At 35.6% G+C, this 21,952-nt stretch overlaps 1 protein-coding gene across 1 annotated transcript in view; it reads left to right on the top strand.

The window, feature by feature from the left end:
• The window catches only part of CAMSAP2 (calmodulin regulated spectrin associated protein family member 2), a 118,393-nt gene that overhangs the window by 70,202 nt on the left and 26,239 nt on the right, over positions 1–21,952 (top strand). Inside the window, exons 3-6 of the mRNA XM_080824941.1 lie at positions 947–1,108; positions 6,596–6,679; positions 20,076–20,217; positions 20,715–20,854. Of these exons, the coding sequence (XP_080681067.1) occupies positions 947–1,108; positions 6,596–6,679; positions 20,076–20,217; positions 20,715–20,854 (528 nt within the window). The remainder of the gene's footprint in view (positions 1–946; positions 1,109–6,595; positions 6,680–20,075; positions 20,218–20,714; positions 20,855–21,952) is intronic.

Genomic DNA, 21,952 nt, shown 5'->3' with positions numbered 1-21,952 from the left:
GCAGGAGATAAACGTTGCCACAGGCTTTCTAGGAAGCACATTAATGGTTATTTATGAAAACTTAAAATGTGGTTGCTCTTGGACCCAATAGCCCCACAGTTAAAAATTGCCTCTGGAGAAATATAATGTTGTACCATTGTTTGTAATGCCAGAGAAGAGGACACAATGTGAATATTTACCTATTTGATGTGCATTAAATGTCTTTGTAAGAGTATATACCAGACTACCTGTTGCTGGGGGAGGAGGACTAGGAGAGAGGTAATTTCTACTTTATATACTTTATAATGTTTGGAACTTTTAAGAATCACCATGTAATAATACTTTTGTGTTTAAAAACAAGAAAACATGTACAACACCAACAAATAAAAAAGGCAAAGGAAAGATTGGAAGTCCTGGGCTGCTGGGTGAATAGGATGAGGAAGAAGATGGAGCCAGGAGAATCAGAGGTTTTTGTCTCCTTCAAGAGTGGGAAATGGTGGTGGTCTGCACTGGAACTGTGGCAATTAGTAGACTGACAGACATTTTGGAAGTAGAATCTAGGAACTTCTACTGTGTGGATGTGAAGCCCGGGGCAAAAGCATAGTTGAAGATTGGAAATTGACTAGTACCATTAATAATCGGCGCACCAGACATAGTATCTTAAAGTTTGTAAGTTGTATTGATGAATAAATGATTACAACATTATTAAAAATAGGAAAAATGGGAAAAGGAACATTCGCTGAGTAGAAGATAATGAATGTCTTAAAGATCCTCAATACTTATTTCAATGATAAATTAGTTTGGTTCAGTTACCTTATCTCTCATTTTGTGCTTTCTTATTAAGGCTTGTCTTCTGTAGTCTTTAGTTCTGTTACTGTTTGTTAGGAATTATTATTAACATTTTAAAATATATAAACAATAGTTTCTAAGTGTAATTTTAAAACTCTGTGTTCTTTTATATTTGCAGAGTGCTCATTTGGCCATGATAGATACGCTAATGATGGCTTATACCGTAGAAATGGTCAGTATAGAGAAAGTAATTGCGTGTGCTCAACAGTATTCAGCTTTTTTTCAAGCCACAGATCTGCCGTATGATATTGAGGATGCCGTCATGTACTGGATTAATAAGGTAGGAATATGCTCACTGTAGTAAAAATGAGTTTCATAACCAGAAAAGTAAAATCCTCAATTACGCACTGCCACTCTGCTACACATTGCTGGTTTTCTCTGCCCAAAATTCTTATGTTGAAATCCTAACCCCCAATGTGATGATGTTGGGAAGTGAGGCCTTTGGGAAGTGATTAAGTTATAATGGGATTAATGCCCATATAAAAGAGGCCCCGGGGAGCTCCCTTGCTCCTTCTGCCCTGTGATGTCACAGCAAAGAGATGGCCAGGAAGCAGGCCCTCACCAGACACCAAATCTGCTGGTCCCTTGATCTTGGAATGCCCTGCATCCAGATCTCTGAGAAATAAATTTCTGGATGGAACTAGAGGGTATTATGCTGTGCGAAATAAGTCAGTCATAGAAAGACAAATAAATGATTTCATTCATATGTGGAATTTAAGAAACAAAATAGATGAGCATGGGGAAGGGAAGGAAAAATAAGATAAAAACAGAAGGAAGCAAACTGTAAGAGACTCTTGACTATGGGAAACTGCCTGAGGGTTGCTGGAGGGGAGGTGGGTAGAGGGAGGGGGACATTGGGTGAGGGACATTAAGGAGGGCACTTGATGTAATGTACACTTGGTGTTATAGCAATGGATGAATCACTAAATTCTATTCCTGAAACTAATAATATACTATATGTTAGCTAAATTGAATTTAAACAAAAAATTTTTAAAAAGGGGCACCTGGGTGGCTTAGTGGGTTAAGTGTCTGCCTTCGACTCAGGTCATGATCTCAGGGTCCTGGGCTCGAGCCCCGCATGGAGCCCCACATTGGGCTCTCTGCTCAGTAGGGAGCCTGCTTCCCCCTCTCTCTCTGCCTGCCTCTCTGCCTACTTATAATCTCTGTCAAATAAATAAATAAAATCTTTTTAAAAATTTTTCAAAAAAAATTAAAAAAAAAAAAAGAAATTTCTGTTGTTTATAAGCTACCTATTCTGTGGTTATTTCTGTTACAGCAGCCCGGGCAGACTAAGGCACACTCCATTACTGTTTTTGTTTTAAATCAAATTGAAAGCTAAAGTTGTTTAAGTTACTTAAAATTTCCCATTACCTTTTGACTAAAAAAAAATTTCTGTTAAGATGATTAAAATAGATTTCTGTATATTCTGTAATATCTATAATTACATTTAATAATAATTATTTCATATCAGATAAATATAAAATTCCCAGCACTCAGAGTAGGGTATTATACACTGTGAGTGTTGAGTAAATATTTTTTGAATCCAAGAATGAAGTTTTATTTATCAGGATGGAAACAGTACAGAAAGTCTATATTCTTGTGAGAATGACCCAATAGGGAGGAAGAACTGAATGATGCAGGAGAATGAGGGAATAACAGTGTGGTCCATATACCAGTAGCATTAGCAGCACCTGAAGCTTCTTAGAAATGCCGACTCTCCATCCAAACCCCAGACCCATCAAATCAGATCCTACATTTTAATAGGTTCCCACGACTCATACGCACATGAAAACTTGATAAGCGCATGAAAGCTTGACAAGAACTGAAGCAGAGGATCAATGACCGTGACAAAGAAAGAAAGAGTTCTAGGGCAATAAGTGAAGAGAAACTGCCCTCTCATATGATGTGGGAGGGGGAGACTTTCTCCACTTTAACAGCAGGGAAGAAAGAAAGAGAAGGAGTACTGATGCAGAAAGACTTACAGATTTGGTGGCAAGAAGAAAAAATTCCCACCTGATGGCTTCCCATCTCTGGTCTCAAAAAAGAATAGGCAAGGTCCTCAACTAACAGTAAGAAGGGATGGGTTATGGAAAGTTTGAGGACTAGAGAAGAAAGGATGAAATCGTCTTGAAATGTGGGAAAGTGAACTTCTTAGGGACACACGTCTTGGCCTGGCAGTAAGCCCTGAGTGTCCATTTGAAGTGTGTACTTCTAAATTTAAAGTGAAACTGACTTCTTGTGTAAATTTCTTCAGTAATACTTATCTCCATAGATGCACCCTAGAGAGAAGGTGGGTAACCGAGCTCATCTAGGGTTTATCTGATAAACCACAAGGAGGAAAATAAAACTTCCCCATCCAGATAAAACCCCATTCTTCCATACACAGAACCTCTCCAAAGAGTTGTTTACTCATTCGCTAGCCCTCTCTGCTCTCTCTCCCATCCCCATTACTGAGATTGCTCCTGAGTTGGTTTGGAAGATGGTGTCCATTTTGACAAATCCGGTAATACTTCTCTGTACTTATCTTAAATTCAGTCTTTACTTCTAAATCATGTGTGACCCTTCTAAAGTTTGAATGGAGAACCCAGGGTGTTGGTAGGACTCAAGTGCCGCACCGGTCTCCTCTGTAGCAGGTGGCTTCTTCAGCCTGCCAGCACTTGTTTCCCCTCTGTGCTCCTTGGAGTCTTTCCTACACGTGCATAGTTCAGGGCTCAGCCAAGGATTTGATGTCACTTTATACATGGAGCTGGGGTCTCCCTCGTAGTGATTCCTTCTTTCCCAGGATACTCTTCCTCAAAGTCTAGCCATTCTGACAGTCTCAGATTTCTCCCTCAATTCTTCATTCCAACAAGACGAGTTTTCTGCTTGAGTTCTAGCCACTGTGCATTGTGTGGATTGAGGAGAAAGCCATAGAAACATAGATTTCACTCAGCATGTTTCTTTCTTTCAAAGGAAGAAACCCAAAACCCTGAGATCGAGTCATGTGCTCTACTGACTGAGCCTGCTGAGAGCCCTACTATTTTATATTTTAAAAATGAAAAATAAATAAATAAAAGCTAGTATATTTTAAAATTAATGGGTAGGATCTACTTCCAAGTTCATACGGTTGTTGGCAGGGTTCAGGGCAGGCAGTTGGACTGAAGGCCTCAGTTTCTTACTGTCTCTGGGATGGAGGCAAGGCTAGCAATTCCCTGCCATGTGGGCCTCTCCATAGGATAGCTCCCAGCATGGCAGCTTGCTTCGTCAAAGCCAGCAAGAGAGTTGACTAGCAAGATGGAAATTAGAATGTTATGTAACATGATCACTAACGTGATATCCTGTCACCTTAGTTGTATTCCGTTGGTTAGAAGCAGATTAGGTCCTTCCTGCATTCAAGGGGATTAGTGGAGACCATTTTAGAGCCATACTACCCCAAACCGCTTTATGAGGTAGCTTTTATTCAAACTAGCATCTGAGGCTGAGAGGCATCAAGGAATTATTAAGGTCATAGCTTGTAAGTACAGGTTTTGATTCAGACCCAAGTCTTTCCTAATTCTATTGTCTCTTAGAGTATTTTATACAACCAAATTGATGATCTAAGAGATTAACTAGAAAATCTTACAGCATGGCATATTCATATACTAAAATAAATCTGTTGATTAAATCCCTCATAACCCCTTAGAAATATCATGAATAGAGAAAACTCTTAGTGATTATTGTTAATTAAATTTATCGTAAATTGGGTGCCTGGGTGGCTCGCCTTCGGCTCAGGTCATGATCCCATCATCTGGGATCCAGTCCCACATCTCCCTCCCTCGAGCTTGCTTCTCCTTTTGCCTCTCTCTCCGTCTCTCATGAATAAATAAATAAAATCTTATAAAAAATTTATCATAAATTAAAATTCCCCATTTGTTTTTTTTTTAAGAGATTTTATTTATTCATGAGTGAGAGAGGCAGAGGCAGAGGCAAAGGGAGAAGCAGTCTCCCCAAAGAGCAGGGAGCCCGATATGGGACTCTGTTCCAGGACCCCGGGATCATGACCTGAGCCAAAGGCAGATGCTTAACCATCTGAGCCACCCAGGCCCCCTCTCTCTCCCCATTTGCTTTTAGCCACTGAACTGAATTCTGGGCAATAGAAGAGTTCAGAAAATTATGGGTTTAGAGTTAAGGTGGTTGATAATGGCATTAATGTTTTCCAGAGTGCCATACAATTGGAACATTTATTTTTCATTACTAGAGTGACCTTAAAATCATTAGCTCAAAATCCAGAATTGTTTAAAGTATTCTTAAGAAATATTTTATGTACTGTATAGACTGTTTCTTAACCTTTTTTGATTATGGATGTTTGAGTAATGTAATAGGAGATAAATTAGAACTTCTCCCAATAAAGTTCTCATAGGGAAGATTTTTACATCTGTTTTAGCTGTGGCCTTATGATGGCAGTAAAACCCGCTCATGATTCAGGGACAGGTCTATGAAATCACAGATTAAGAACTTGATTCACAGTGTTTTCTATTGTGTCTCTCTCTCTCTCTCTCTCTCACACACACACACACACACACACAGAGGAATATTATTTAGCCATTAGAAAAGAAGGAAATCTTGTCCTTTGCAACAACATGGATAGATCTAGAGAGTATAATGCTAAGTGAAATAAGTCAGAGAAAGACAAATACCATATGATTTCACTCACTTATGGAATTTAAGAAACAGAATAAAGGAAAAAAAGGACACAAACCAGAAAACAGACTCTTAGAGAACAAATGGATGATTATCAGAGGGGAGAAGGGTTGAGGGGATGGTTGAAATAGGTGAAGGGGATGAAGAGTACACTTATCTTGAGCACAAGAGTCATACACAGAATTGTTGAATCACCATATTGTACACCTGAAACTAATATAGTATTGTAATGTTAACTATACTGAAATTGAAAAAATAATAAATGCTTCATGCCATTAAAAAAAAACCTACAGTGTTTTTATTGAAAATGAAAACATTAATTTTAAGGAAAATAATTTCCATTTGCTGGTCCTTAAAGAGATAATAAAATTTTTATAAAAATGTTTGTTGGGGCGCCTGGATGGCTCAGTTGGTTAAGCATCTACCTTCAGCTCAGATCATGATCTCAGGGTCCTGGAATCAAGCCCCACAGTGGGCTCCCTGCTCATCGGGGATCTGGCTTCTCCCTCTCCCTCTGGTACTGCTGCTCTCCCTGCTTGTGCCCTCTTGCATTCTCCCTCTCTCTCAAATAAATAAATAAATAAATAAGATCTTTAAATAAAAAGTTTGTTGGGGTCCTGGGTGGCTCAGTCAGTTAAGTGTCTGCCTTTGGATCAGGTCGTCATCTCCAGGTCTTGGGATCAAGCCCTGAGTCGGGCTTCCTGCTCCACAGGGAGTCTGCTTCTCTCTTCTCTCTTCTCTCTCCCTCTGCCCCTCCCCATTGCTCTCTCTCAAATAAATAAATCTTTAAAGAAAATAAAAATTAAAAATTAAAAAAGTTTGTTTTGTAAGCATTAAAATTGGAAATTGAGTACCTTTTTTTCCCTAGAACTCTAACCAGCTCCTGACATATAGTAGATATTCAGCAAATTTTTAAATAAATTAACTTTAGAATATCAAATAAAACACCTGTAAAATACTTTTTTTTTCTAGTTGGGAAAATGAAATTTTCTCATTTAAGTGATACCAATATTTGACATCAGAGATCTGACCATAGGCATTTTATGATGCATGTTATTTTACTGTCATATTTGAATATAAATTCAAATTAGTGTTTTTATATTTTAAGGTAAATGAACATTTGAAAGACATTATGGAACAAGAACAGAAATTGAAAGAACATCACACAGTTGAAGCTCCGGGAGGTCAAAAGGTATATGTTTCAAAGAAAATAAGGTGCCTTTATAAATAGACTATGTATGTTCACATACATGTATTGTTTGGGAAATACAGATATTAATAAATAGATATATTCATTAAATTATTTTTTGGTGGTGTTAACTGTGCCCCAAGAGAGCATGTCATAAATGCCAAGTAAGTAGAAGTACAAAATGAGGGTTAATTGGATGAAGGTGTTTAGGAAAAACTGTTAATGATTAGAACTCAATTTCTGGAATACTTTTGGCAAAAATAATGGCTTTGCCTTTGGTAAAATGTATGAAACAACAAGAAAACATTTTCAGTGTATCAGCCTTACAATGACCTGTAGTAAGACCAGCCTTTAAAATATATTCCAGGAATTGTTAAGTTGTATATATGGTTATTCTATGAAGAAGGAAGAAACATTAATATGGATTCATTTTTTTCATGCTTTAAAAATTCTTGTGGCTTTTAGAGTTTGCTTCTTTGAAAATTTGTATTTTTATCATATACTAAGACCAGAAATGTATTTCCTGCACTATAGTATATCACATTTTTTAAAACAGTGAGAGCTCTTTAAACATGTCTGTAGCATTTGAATTGGGGTGAAAGAAATTGTAAGTATTCAGAGATCTTATTTTCCAGTTGGATTATTTAAAGTTTCTTTATTATTATACAGTTTTTCTATTCATTTTGGTCTAATGCTCCTGGTCATTGATACCTCTATAAGAAGAGAAAGAAAAAAGGAAAGAAAAGGAAAGGTGTTTTGTGTATTACCAACTTCAGTAGAAAACTTTTGTAGGAGACCACCTGAAATTGTGTCTAAATTTGTTATTTTGGGATCACAATGATTTCCCTCACTTAGCTTACTGACTAGCTGCTGAAAATACTGTCCATACTTGACTCTTCATCCTAACCTTGTTGACATCCTTTCTCCTAAATTAGGTACATCAGAATGGAAATCTTTGTTTTCTGTCACCCCTGATCACTTGTTCCATTTTCCTGACTTCCAGCAGCTTCTGTCCCTGTCTCTTTCCTCTTTCTTCCCCAAGTCCTTTCCTGTTAATTTCCCTTCTTTTCTCTTTCTCATCCTGTAGGGGTTAAAACCTTGCCCCCAGTTTAGCTCCTGGCTCTAATCAGGAATAAGCTAAGATGGTATCATCCTAAGATATAACACTGATGACCTTTTTCCATAGAAATCTTGTTTGTTAAATATAATGATTAAATTCTGTAGTATTGCATACACATCATGAAGTACATGGGGATTGTTTGCTGACATAGGACCCAATAAACATAATTTTGTGGAATAAAAAAACGCCATTTATATTCCAAACAGAGCAAGTGGCTTTTAAGAAAAGCTATGTGGAATCTGGGCACTACTTATATTATAGCATTTTGATGTTTTAATAGTGCTTAGTCTTATGCAATGGCACATATTAACCTCACAACCAATATTTGTTTAGTGAGTCATTGAATAAATGAAGAAGTAAATGTGACTCATTTTTAAATATTTGGATTAATACATATTTTAGTACAATACATATTTTTATTTTCTAATGATTTTTTTTCCAATTGTTAGAATCTTTGTGCAAATTTCACATAGACTGTGTTAATTTTACAGAGTCTTACTGCAAAGTGCGGTGTCTCATCATTATGAAGAACCACTCTGTGACAGCATAAACTAGGGAAAGAAATCTCTCTTACCTAATGACGAGATTTTTGGCATTTGAACTGGTTGGTTTGGCTGGAAATTCAGTCACTTCATTCTTGATTTTTATTCCCATAAAAGCAAAATTCTTGATTCTTTTCTCCTTTTAGGGATGAGAGATAGAATGACTTGTTCTTTCTTATTGCTATATAATTGGAAAGAAGTTGCCACGCCACCCACCTACTCAAGCTTGCTGGCCTGCTAACCCAGATTAGCTGTGATTTATCCAGCTGTAGCCAGAGCCCATTGTTTGGATGATAACATTTCTTACCTTTTGTCCTTATCTACCTATTCTCAACTTAGATGTCCAATAAAATCTATTTTATGAAACTTCTTTTTAAACCATCTTCTTGGTAAAATATATGCATATGTTGAGGGATGCTTGCACTGTATTTTTTTTTAACTTCTTCAAACTTTAATTTAGTGAGTTAACATTTCCTCATTACCAAAAATGCTGCATTATTGTCTATATAACATCTTTCTTTCTTTCTTTCTTTCTTTCTTTCTTTCTTTCTTTCGTTTTGAACTACAGGTTTATTCCTATTCATTTTTTTAAATTAACATATAATGTATTATTTGCTTCGGAAGTGAAGGTCTGTGATTCATCAGTCTTACACAATTCACAGTGCTCACCATAGCACATACCCTCCCCAGTGTCCATCATCCAGCCACCCCATCCCCTTACCCTCCTCCTCTCCAGCAACCCTCAGTTTGTTTCCTAAGATTGAGTGTCTTATGGTTTGTCTCTGTCTCTGGTTTCATCTTGTTTCATTTTTCCCTCCCTTCCTCTATGATCCTGTGTCTTGTTTCTCAAATCCTCATATCAGTGAGATCATATGATAATTGTCTTTTTCCGATTGACTTATTTCGCTTAGTATAATACCCTCTGGTTTCATCCACTTCGTTGCAAATGGCAAGATTTCAGTGTTTGATGGCTGCATAATATTCCTGTGTGTGTGTGTGTGTGTGTGTGTGTGTGTACACTACATCTTTATCCATTCATCTGTTGATAGACGAATGGGCTCTTTCCATAGTTTGGCTATTGTGGGCATTGCTGCTATAAATATTGGGGTGCAGGTGTTCCTTCAGATGACTACATTTCTATCTTTGGGGTAAATACCCAGTAGTGCAGTTGCTGGGTTATAGGGTGGCTCCATTTTAAACTTTTTGAGGAACTGCCATACTGTTTTCTAGGGTGGCTGCATTGGCTTGCATTCCCACCAACAGTGTAGGAATGTTCCCCTTTCTCCACATCCTCACCAACACCTGTCATTTCCTGACTTGGTTTTTATTTTCTTGACGTGGTTTTGATTTCTATTTCCTTGATGCCAAGTGATTTTGAGCACTTTTTGGTGTGTGTTGGTCATTTGGATGTCTTTGGAGAAATGTCTTCGTGTCTTCTGTCCATTTCTTGATTGGATTATTTGTTTTTTGGGTGTTGAGTTTGGTAAGTTCTTTATAGATTTTGGAGACTGGCCCTTTTTACTTGCACTGTATATTATTAGTGCTGGACCAAAATTAGAATTCCAAATTGTATTTCTTTTGATGTTTTTAGATCTGTTGATGATGTATTTCTGATTGTTGAGTTAGTTGGTGTCCTAAAAGGAAGGCATTTTAAGTAGTACCATGTCCTAGAAAAATGTTTTGTTTAAGCAGTTTACTAGTGTTATTTTCTGTTTTTCTTTCAAGTTGCTCTTTTTCCTCTAATAATCCTTTTTATTCTAAAGTAGGAGGCCCAGTTAAATGTGAATTTCAGAGAAATTCACGATGAGATACATGAGGATCTCATATTTTTATTTGTTGAATCTGGCAGCCCTACTTAAAAGATCTCTAGAGTTTATAGCTAATGACATTGAGTCCAACATTCATTCTTTTAAGGAGTTTGTACAGAGTGCTACGGAAAAATGAGTATGAACTTAAAGTCAGAATAGTTCTGCCACTAACTAACTTCGTGACCTTTACCAAGGCACTTAACCTCTTGGGTCTCATTTTCTTTATCTGTAAAAATTTAAAAGTTGAATTAAATGGCTTCTAAATTCTATGACTAAAATGATTCTCAAATTTTCCTTTCTTAATATATTAGTAAAAGTAAGGGATTCAAAGCAAATGGTTAGTGAAAATAGTAAGTAGTTGGTTATTATAAACTTTTATATGTATAAGTGTATAAATGTAACTTGTAGAGTTATGGTAACTGTGGGAGTAAAATATCTAAGAAGGTTTTCTAGAAAATATGGGACTTGAATAGGGCCTTAGTAGGTTTTATGGTATTTGCAAAGTAGGGCACTAGGTCATAGGGAATAACATGAGTGGAGACATGAAGTTACAAGTAAAAGACATATTTGGGCATTAGTAAATAGACTATTTGGATAATTTTTGAAATAGCTGCAAATTCATGGGTTTCTATTCTTAAATTTACAGTACTAACTATATAGAGAGTAAAGTTTATTTCTCACAGTATTAAAGATACCTGTCTTTTCAGCGTAACACTTGCCACTTTTAAAATAGAAATACTGGTGAGGTATTTTACAGACGTTTGGGAATTGGATGAGGGAATAACCTGTGGAGAAAAGATATTAACTGAGCTCTAATTGCTTTTCATTTAAAGGTATAGTCTCAAAGTAGACTACACTTTTCCCAGTGAGACAGTAGGTGAACGCTTATACATCTTTGCTTGATTACCTCAGCCCCTGCGAATTTCTATTTTTACCAAAGTTCCTTAGCAATTAAAAACTATGACCAACTTTTTTTGTTTTAAATGCTGTTTCTTGGGCGCCTGGGTAGCTCAGTGGGTTAAGCCTCTACCTTCAGCTCAGGTCATGATCTCAGGGTCCTGGGATCGAGTCCCGCATCGGGCTCTCTGCTCGGCAGGGAGCCTGCTTCCTCCTCTCTCTCTCTCTGCCTGCCTCTCTGCCTACTTGTGATCTCTCTCTGTCAAATAAATAAATAAAATCTTTAAAAAATAAATAAATAAATAAATAAATTCTGTTTCTTCGAACAGTACCTGAGATAATAATTGAAAGATTCTTTTTTCAATAACATCAGTTTTTTAAAAGTTTTTATTGAATCCAGTTTTGTTTAGTTTTTAGTAAGGTCTATGCCCAGTTTAGGGCTTGAACTCCTGACCCCAAGATCAAGAGTTGCATGCCCTACCAGCTGAGCCATCCAGGTGCCCCAAAAGAAAGATTCTGAAGTCAAATACATTTGGGAAATGCTGCCTTGTCTATGCCCCTTTAAAAATGATACAGCCCATTTTAGTACATTGAGGGCCCAGTTAAGAAGCCTGTCTGGCTATTTCTCAAACATGTTTAATCTTGGACTTCTTTTGTGAATGATGTCTACTAACATCCTGTAAAATTAGTGTTATTTGGAGCATGCTTTGGGAAACATTGACTTATAGCTTACAATTTTGTAATTGTCTGTTTCATTCATATATGTATATGTGTGTGTGTGTGTGTGTGTGTGTATATTTATATATATATCCTAATATAGGACATCATTTTCAGATACATCATTTGCATTGACTCTAAGATTTATCTGGTTTCTTTTTCATACCATTGTTTCACTCAAATAGTTGTGAAGACTTGACCTGCTGAAATTAGATCATTTTAAAGGAATTCTACCCCTAAGATCCTATTCTGTAATTACAGCTTATTCTTGTGTGGACTTTTGTGGTCAGTGCTGATTCGTTTATTTCTTTATACCTATTGCCAGTATGCCTTTTCTTTTCATAGTTGTTTACTCAGTTACTGGTAAAGTAACTTCCCAGTCTAGAATATACCCCTGTTGTATTATCAACTCATTTAGAGGAACTTGACATTTTAAGCATTTTTTTTTTAACAAAGTGGTATTTCTTTTATTTTTTTTAATTTTATTTTTTTTTAAGATTTTATTTATTTGACAGACAGAGATCACAAGCAGGCAGAGAGAGGAGGAAGCAGGCTCCCTGCTGAGCAGAGAGCCCGACACGGGGCTCCATCCCAGGACCCTGAGATCGTGACCTGAGCGGAAGGCAGAGGCCTTAACCCACTGAGCCACCCAGGCACCCCCATTTTAAGGATTTTTAAAATTCAGAGATGGTACCATGATTTTTTTTTCTCCAAGCAATACTTTATAAAGATGACTTGCCCTAAAAAAAAAAAAAAAATTACTTGCCCTGGAGAGACTTAAATATTAGTTAAATGTCCCAGTACTATGATTTTCATCTTTGCTTGAGAGGGCTGTAAAAATCAGATTTATTTAACAGCTCTATAGATCTTATGCAATTGGATACAGATTCTACAAAGATTTGGATTGGTATAGACTTAATATACTGCTTTAAGAATATTTATTTTGAAATATTGTAGACTTACAAAAAGTTTCAAGATAGAAAAAGAGCTCTGTATACTCCTTACCCAGATTCATCAATTTAACATTTGCCACATTAACTTTCTGTGTCTGTGTGTGTATGTATGCATGTATATACACATACACAGATATATACATCACACACAAATACATATATATGTAAATGTTTCTGAAACATTTGAAAGAGGGTTGCATACATCAAATCCCTTTACCCCTTAATACTTCAGTGTGTATTTCCAAAAAACAAAGCTGTTTGTATAACCCAAAAACCGGTGATTTAATGTCAGTATAATATGTTGATCAGTCTTATAGTCTGTGTTTCAGTTTTGTCGCTTGTCCCCATTGTACTCAATTGTACATTATAATATTTTTTTTTTACAAGAGCCAGTCGAGGGTCATGTAATATCTTTAGTTTCATATCTCTAGTCTTCTTTAAACTGGAATAGTTCCTTAGCTTTTCTTTTTTGTTCATGACCTTGACATTTTTAAAGAATACAGGTCATTTTCATCCCTCAATTTGTTTTTTTCTGGTATTTCCTTACAATTAAATTAAGGTTGTGCTTTTTAGACTGGCATTGTGTCCTTCTGACAGTATTCTATCCAGAGGCACATGTTATCCATTTGCCTCCCTACTAGGTGATGTTAATTTTGATCACTTGGTTAAGATATTGTCTGGCTTCTTAACTTCATGCTTATTATTTTTACTTTTATAATAAGTAATTTGAGAGGACATTGATATTTACAGTTGACCTGGGATTAAGGGTGCCATGCAGTTGGAAATCTGGTTATAACTTTTGATTCCCCAGAAACTTAACTACTAATAACTTATTGGTGACTGGAAGCCTCACCAATAACATAAATGGTTAATTAACACACATTTTGTATGTTATATGTATTTTATACTGTATTCTTACAGTAAAGCTAGAGAAAATGGCATTAAAATAATAAGGAAGAGAAAATATGTTTCCAAGACTGTACTATATTTATCAAACAAAACAAAAGAAAAAAAACCTACGTGTAAATGACCTGTGCAGTTCAAGCCTGTACTGTTTAATGGTGTTAACTGTACTTACTTGCCCAATCTTAGAATACAAATAAAATAGCTTCAGAGTTGCTATGTGTAAACCAATATGAAAAAGAAACCCACTAAAGAGCTTAAGATTTGTTTGCAGTTCCTTTTTCTTTTTGAGTTTTTTGGGTTTATTTTATCCTTTTAATGCTTTTGTATGTTTTCCAGTTTTATTGAGATACAATTGACATACAACACTGTATAAGTTTAAGGTATACAGCATAATTGTTTGATTTATACATACTGTGCAGTGATTACCACAATAAGTTTAGTTAACCATCATCTCATATAGATACAATGTAATTCCTTTTTCTTTAGATTGATAATATATGGTCAAAATGCTGTGTTATGAAATTACTTGGGTTCCCCCACCACCACCACTTCATTGTAGTTCTGTTATTCCTTTGAAATGTATATGGTTTTATTGGTTTCTGTTTTCATTTAGTTTTTGTGGGCTTTTTTGCTCCATCCTTGTTGATTTAATTTCATTTTTTGAATATGTAAAACATTAATATAATTCCCAAAGTCAAAATTATGCAAATGTTATACTCAAAGAGGTATCAGCCCCTCCCCTTATCTCTTCTGCCTCTTTCCTATCCCTCACTCCCCACCAACCCTTATAGGTAACAAGTTGGTTTATCCTTCTTGTTTTTGTTTTTATAGAAGCAAGCATATATATATATATGCACACACATATATATACATATACGTATGTGTGTATATATATGTTTTTTTCTCCTCTAACAAAACATATTTAATCTTTCACAATATGTGTTTTTCAGTGACAGTATATCCTGGAAGTTACTGCATATAGTCCCTAGATATCTTCCTCATATTTTTGAAGCAGCATAGTACTCTGTTATGTGTATGTACCATAGTTTCTTTAACCACTTTCCTTTGGGCGTTTAAGTAATTTCCAGTACCTTGTGATCACAAATAACGCTACGAAGAATAATATCCTTTTGTATTCTTGGATTTTCAGGGTAAATTCCATAGAAATTGGATTGCTAGATTGGAGGGTAAATGCCTGTGTCATTTTGGTAGCTAGTGCCAAAATCTTTTCCAGAGGAGTTTGTACCATTTTACATTCCTATCAGCAATTCAGCACAACTTTTGGACCTACAGCAGTAAAGAGATTCTTAAGTCTAATGGCTTATGAGGTGACAGGTCACACTATGATTAATTCCTTAATAAATTCCAACTTCATGAGGTTTCCAGTAACAGCCAGGTCAAACCAGCATCCTCCCAAAGTGTCTCGAGAGCACCCAGAAGTAGTTCAGGAATTATCCCAAATCCCAGAGTGATTGTGGATACCCAGAGGAAGACATAGAACTGTTTGGGTAGTATTAATGGCAAGACCTAAAACAACTAACCAAAATTTAGGGTGAGCCAAATGTGTGATGAAGACAGTAGAAATTAGAATTAGAATGCTGGAAATTAGAATTATTCCAGAAAATCTGAACTGCCCAGTTTGGGCTTTGTCATCAGTAAGAACTTAATAAAAAAATTTTCACCACTTGTCTGTGGCCTTTTAAAAACATTCCGGTCTAGAGGCGCCTAGGTGGCTCAGTGGGTTAAAGCCTCTGCCTTCCGCTCAGGTCATGATACCAGGGTCCTGGGATCAAGCCCCGCATCCGGCTCTCTGCTCAGCAGGGAGCCTGCTTCCTCCTCTGTCTCTGCCTGCCTCTCTGCCTACTTGTGATCTCTGTCTGTCAAATAAATAAATAAAAATCTTCAAAAATAAAAATAAACATTCTGGTCTCATAATTTTATCTTAAAACAGGATTTGAGGTTGCAGTTTGCCTAGTTGTTCTCTGAAAATTAAAAGGAGGGGGCAATTGCTGTTCACTTCAGAAACACAGTTACCCTTCTTCAACAAGGAGGTTTTGTGTATATTTGAGCTTATGAAAGCATGTGTTTATAAGCATGAATAGCACAGATATGTATTTGTTCTTTTAGTATATCTACTTTTTTTAGTCCCGTTTCCTTCAGCTAGGCAATCCAAATGGTTTTCCTTTTTCTTCAGTAGGATTGCTATCACTAAGTTAGGTCAGTGGAGAGGTGGGAGGAAGGCCAGAGCGTCTGAATTAGTAAAAAGTCCTATTGAGTATTTTACAAGATATATATATAGAGAGAGATATAGAACCATCAGAGACTGCTTTGCATATCTCCTGTTTTCATAGTTCACAATAAATTGTTATCAGTTTGTGTATAATGAAGTTTTCTAGTCTCAAAAACAAGAAAACCCCTGTTTTTGAAATTTCAGTTATACATTGGGATCCTGACACATTCTCAGTGGCTTCCTTTGCTCCTGTTTTTTTGTACTTTTTGTGGTTATCATAACTGCAGCTGCCCAAAACTTCTGGTTAAATGAGAGACTAAAATACATGCAACAAAATTATTAAGGTTATTTTTTCCTGATGCAATAAGGAAAACTTATTGGACATGTTATCTCTATGGAAAGTTGGTATTTTTCTGATTCTTGAGGTGGCTTTTTTCTGATTCTTAAAGTTCTTGAAAATATGTTATCTTCCAAATAATCTTATTTTTATAGTTAATTTTATATAGGAAAAACCTGTCTTTAAAGGTTTTATTTTTAAGTAATTCCTACACCCAATGTGGAGCTTGAACTCAAAACCCCAAGATCAGGAGTTACATGCTCTACCTACTGAGCCAGCCAGGCACCCCTGCAGAATAAACTTTCTACATAAAAGTTGAATATGAATTTTAACTCAGACCCCATTTAGTTCATTCAATAAATGTTTATTCAGGGCCTTAGAAATTGTGCATGGAAATACAAAGATAATCAAATTATTAGTTCATATTAACTGAAATTATGAGTTTATTCATCATTTTAAAGAAGTAAAATTATATTCTTTGGTATACCTCTAGATAGTAAAATTAATAACACTTATATTCTCTTTATGTAAGTAGCTACTTGCTTTAGAGACTGTAAAAATCTTAGTAAGAATTGTCAATTACCCCTTTAATTAAAAGAAATTCTTCATATAGTGGAAAGAAATGATTATTTTGTTCAGGTCTACAATGCTATTTGCTTTATTTGTACACTTATTGATAGAGTCTTTCTTCTTTTCTCTTTGGAAAGAAACAGCCGTATCAGACTTGGTTTACTAAAGTCTAAGCATTATAGTGACTGCAGATCCAGCCCTGATCTTTCTACTTCCCTTTTGTGATATAGATTTACTTTTTAATATGATGTGTGATTCTAGAACTTGGAAATAAAATTCTTTGCTGCCAAAGTATACAGACTATCCTGAGTATCTGAAAAATGAATTGTTGTGTTGGGAGAGGAGATGAGGGGAGGAGAAGGTGGACGCCTTTATCATTAGGAACCTATATATTTTTAAACCTTAATTAGCATTAAAAAGTATTAGGAGAACTTTAAACTTGGAACTCCACTATGAGAAGCTTTATTGTCACTTTTTAATTGAAAATCATTCTGATGAATTTTCCCTTTACCTTTTGCTTTCCCTTTTTTCCCCCTGCTGCTTCCTCTGAAGTCTCCTTCCAAATGGTTTTGGAAACTGGTTCCAGTAAGTTTGCCCAGCTACTTCAATTTGCTCTCCAGAATTGTAATTGTAGAATGGTATTGTTTGTGTCTCCCTGGTATAGTCATTTCATATAATTCTGTTAGTTGCTGCACTGAGATTGGATTTTAAGGTATTTGATCATAATATAAAGTAAAAAGATAAAAAAAATCTAGCCAAAGTTTGGATTAGAAGCTTTAAAAATAGTTTAAAGCATAAGCATTCTTTCATTAGTCCTATTGATATTTACAGACTGTTAGTAACTAGGTTAAAAACATGTATGGATAGAGATTCTTACTAGTTTTAATAACCTTAGGAAAAGTAGATCTGAATTACATATGTAAATTATCTGTACCCTTTTTTAAGGGTATACTTTTTGTGTGATTAAAAAAGTGACGTTTTCTTAGTGGCCATACCTGTATTAGACCTAAACTATATTCGGTTCTGATTTGACCTGAAGGTCTGTTCTTTAAAAATTAAATCTGGGTGGTTAGACCACTTAAGTATTTTATGTCCTCAGAAATTAGTATATAATTTAGAAATACACTATCGTTTTGGAAGATAGAAAATACGATGCCCCTTTTAAATACCAGATTTCTCAGTTTATAGAAGGAACAGGGAATGTTTCCATACAGCAGGTTTATAAAACCATAGAAGATCAAGTATAAAAGATGACAACTTTTATGAACTGCAAATAGGAGTTGTACATGACTTCAAAAGTTCATTTACCTGGTACATCTTCTGGATATAATCTTCAGGAAAAGTTTTTAGTATGCCGCTCAGAAATCCCTGATAGTCTGTTCTAAATCATCTACATTTATTGTAAAGCCTCATTAGTCTGTGTGCGTGTGTGCCTTGAATAGAAGTGCTGCTTGGCAGAGAGCAGCAGGACAAACCACAATTCGGTTCTTTATTCCATGACCCTGGGCGCTCAAATCAGTCCAGTTCAGATTATAGGCTGAAAACAGGCTACTCCTAGGGATCTGGGAAGTTTGGGAATGAGCCCACCCAGCCAATTTAGAGGATTTCTAAGACGGAAACTGTTTTGTTTCTAGCTGGCCAGAGAAAGGAATGTAAGGATCTAGAACTGTGGCTTACCAAATGTGAGAAGGGTAACTTAAGGCTAGATAGAAGATGCTAGTGGTTGATTTCTTCTTTCTCACCCTCCCCTTTACTTCTTCTCTGCTCTTTTTTTCATGGTTGAATTTTAAACTCTATTAGCAGCAAAGTGAGACAGGTTTCTAAAGATACTAAAAGCAGTAATCAAGGAATTTATATCGTGCATATACATAATTTTTTCTGAATGTAGGTACTCTTGAGTTTGGAACATACCATTAAATAGAGATGTCTAGTGTGCACTGATGAAGAAGAACAAGCTCTCTGATATCTTCAAGAGGAAAAAATGTTCCATGCATCTTGTTCTTGGGTAGCCAGAGAGAAATAGGAATAAATATTTATTTCTTCATTAATGCATATACTTTTCTGAGGGATAGCATTTAAAGGAAGTTTAACTTCACCACCAGATAGTAGATGTTCTCTTTCAGTAAGTTATTTTTGTTTTTATTCTCACAAAAATATTTTATTTCATAACTATAATTATTAAAATATATATAACCAGATGGAGTTAGAAGAAAAATTAGTTTTGATTAAAAAACTTGAAGTATCAGTAACCAATATAATCATAAATTTTCTAATAAAATACTTAAATATGCATTTTCATTAAGTCTTTAGCATTATTTTCTTGGCTTTAGGAGAGCTGACAGCTAGTAACTGACCAGCCTTTAGTTATTGCTTGCTGTGTTCCCAGCAGTGTGCTTATTAGCATTTTAAGGGCATCGCCTTACTTCATCCTTCAGTGGTTCTATCAAGTAGGTACTATTATTATCCCCATTTTACAGATGGGGAAACTGAGAAGTGAGAGTTTAAGTAATTTGTCCAAGATTACAGAGCTAGTAAGTGGCAGAACCAGGATTTGAACCTAGGTAGTCTGATTTAAGAGCATGTCTCATTTCTAGAGAACTGTCTTACAAATTTGTATCCAGTCACACCAAGCAATCTTTAAAAAACAAAGATTTCTTCTGTTTTTCTGAGGGGCAGCAGAAATCCTTATATTTGCTCTGTTAACCCTAACCCTAACCCTAACCCTCGTTGGGTTTTTTCAGTTTCAAAGTTGTTACATTTTATTTATATTATCTTAACATTCAAATGCCAAACCAGAATATTTTGGTGATATTCTAGTTATTCAAAGTGATGTTTCTTATTGTCAAATTTTCTGTAAGAATAGTATTGTATTCTTATACCTGCTTCCCAATTTTGAGAATTCTTATAATTCTTTATGCTCAAATAGTACTCTTGCTCTTTGCAGACTTGTGGTCTGAGTTAAGGCCAACATTAAAATAAATGAATTTTATTATCTACAAAAGAACAGAATTGATGATTTGGATATAAAATGTTCAGAACCCATTTTGTGATGCTTTTGTATTTAAATATTTAGCCTAAAGGTCATTTCATGTAAATTGGCAATATAATGTTGTACTAAGTACTTTGAAACTATAAAGCTGTTGCTCTGTATTTGACTTTGGTAAAGTAATGTCTAGTATTATTTAGAAAAGAAGGATATTGCTTGAATAGTTCTCATTTCTCTTGATGTATATTACTGGTACATTAGAATCTACAATGCTGTTTTTTTCCTTATGTTGTTTAGTATTTATTTATTTTATCTCTTTTTTTTATATTATAGGCTCGTTACAGAAAGGAGCAAACATTGCTCAAGCAACTGCCTTGCATTCCATTGGTAGAAAATTTGTTGAAAGATGGTACAGATGGCTGTGCTTTAGCTGCTCTTATTCACTTTTACTGTCCTGGTGTCGTCAGAATAGAGGGTAAGTGTCCCAGTGAAATATTTGTGGGCTGTAGATAGATGGTGACAAATATTGAGAACAGTATTTAATAAGTAATGAAGGCTAAAAAAAAAAAAAAAAGTTTACATATAATCCTGAGGAAGGTAGTTGAATAAAACAGTGCTAAGTCTTGGGACGCCTGGGTGGCTCAGTTGGTTAAGCCGCTGCCTTCTGCTCAGGTCATGATCCCAGGGTCCTGGGATCGAGTCCCACATCGGGCTCCTTGCTCAGCAGGGAGCCTGCTTCTCTGCCTGCTTGTGTGTACTCTCTCTCTGACAAATAAATAAATAAAATCTTTAAAAAAAAAAAAAAACAGTGCTAATAAGTCTTTCTGTGTAGAGACCCCTATATTTGTAAGTGTATATAAAACAGATTCCACGTAAATATGTTTGTACTAAGGCACAAAATTATAAAATGATATGAAATGTATGTTATCAAATTAACCCACAGTCATCACCTTGCTCTTTTCCTATTTGAAGATATTTGTTTGAAAGAAACCATGTCTTTGGCTGATAGCCTGTATAATCTGCAGCTGATTCAAGAATTTTGCCAAGAATATTTGAACCAGTGTTGCCATTTCACCCTGGAAGATATGCTGTATGCTGCTTCATCCATAAAGGTAAATTAAATAATTCTTGGTGTTTTTGTTTTGTTTTGCTTTCAGTTTTTTGAAAAAATATATATGTAACTAGATCTATAAATGGCATAGTCACTATAAGTTTACAAATTAACTATAGTATCAGTCAAATAAGCTTTTGAAAAAAGTGTTATTTTTCTGCTTATTTTAGGTTTTAATACACTGTTAGCTATGGTTTCTTTTATAATACAAAGCTAAACTGAAAAGTTGTGGTACAAAACTGACCTGTTGTCCTAAAGTTAGCAAAATAGAGGATAAGCCACTACATGAATCTTAGACAGATGCTATTATGGTATGCTGGGAGCATGAAGGAAGTTCCGGTCACTTTTAGCATTCAGCAGGACTGTGGAATATGGGAAGAAGGAGTCCTTAAGGTCCTAGGAATTGAGACAAAACCTAGAGAAAGAAAGAGAGGAAGGAAAATATTAAAATAGTCTGGAAATGAACCTTTTTAAAAAGGAATTCAGTTTTATGAATTTGTCCCCTTGCTTCAGAATATCACACATTGTCTGTTAGCTGTAGGCACTGCGTACTGCGTTCTAACAGGAAACAGTTATTGAGCACCTAGTTGTGTTGCGGGTGGTTGGGATAACTAAGTGAACAAAAAAAGATCCTCCCTGTTCTGATGGAACTTACTTTGTAGCGGTGAAGAGAGACGTGTCATGCGTAACTGCTTCTGAGCTGCAAGTTAAAAGGCAGTTACTTGTTCAAAATTTTGTGATGTGACCTAGTACCTTGGTATTCCCAGCAGCTCATAGCTATGAAGTTTCTTCGTATCTTACAGACCTGCCTAAAGTTTACCAGTTCTGCTTTAGAGTTTCAAGGATAGATAATCTTATAATAGATTTTTTTTTTTTAAGTCTGGCTGAGAGGAACAACTTCGTATTGGTCTACTCATAGTTTCAATGTCAACTTTAATTGAAACTGCTAATGGACCCCTCTTACCATGATACTAGTACCTCATGGTTCTTGTCATTCTTACTCTCTGATCTCTCTTTCCTTCACCCATGGATCACCACAGGTAGAAGACAGAGCCAAAGGTAAAAGCCTTTCTAAAATAAGCCACTATTCTTATTGACC

The sequence above is a fragment of the Martes martes genome, assembly GCF_963455335.1.
Source record: "Martes martes genome assembly, chromosome: 15".
NCBI classification, from domain to species: Eukaryota; Metazoa; Chordata; class Mammalia; order Carnivora; family Mustelidae; genus Martes; species Martes martes.
This window is presented reverse-complemented; position numbering and strand designations above follow the sequence as displayed.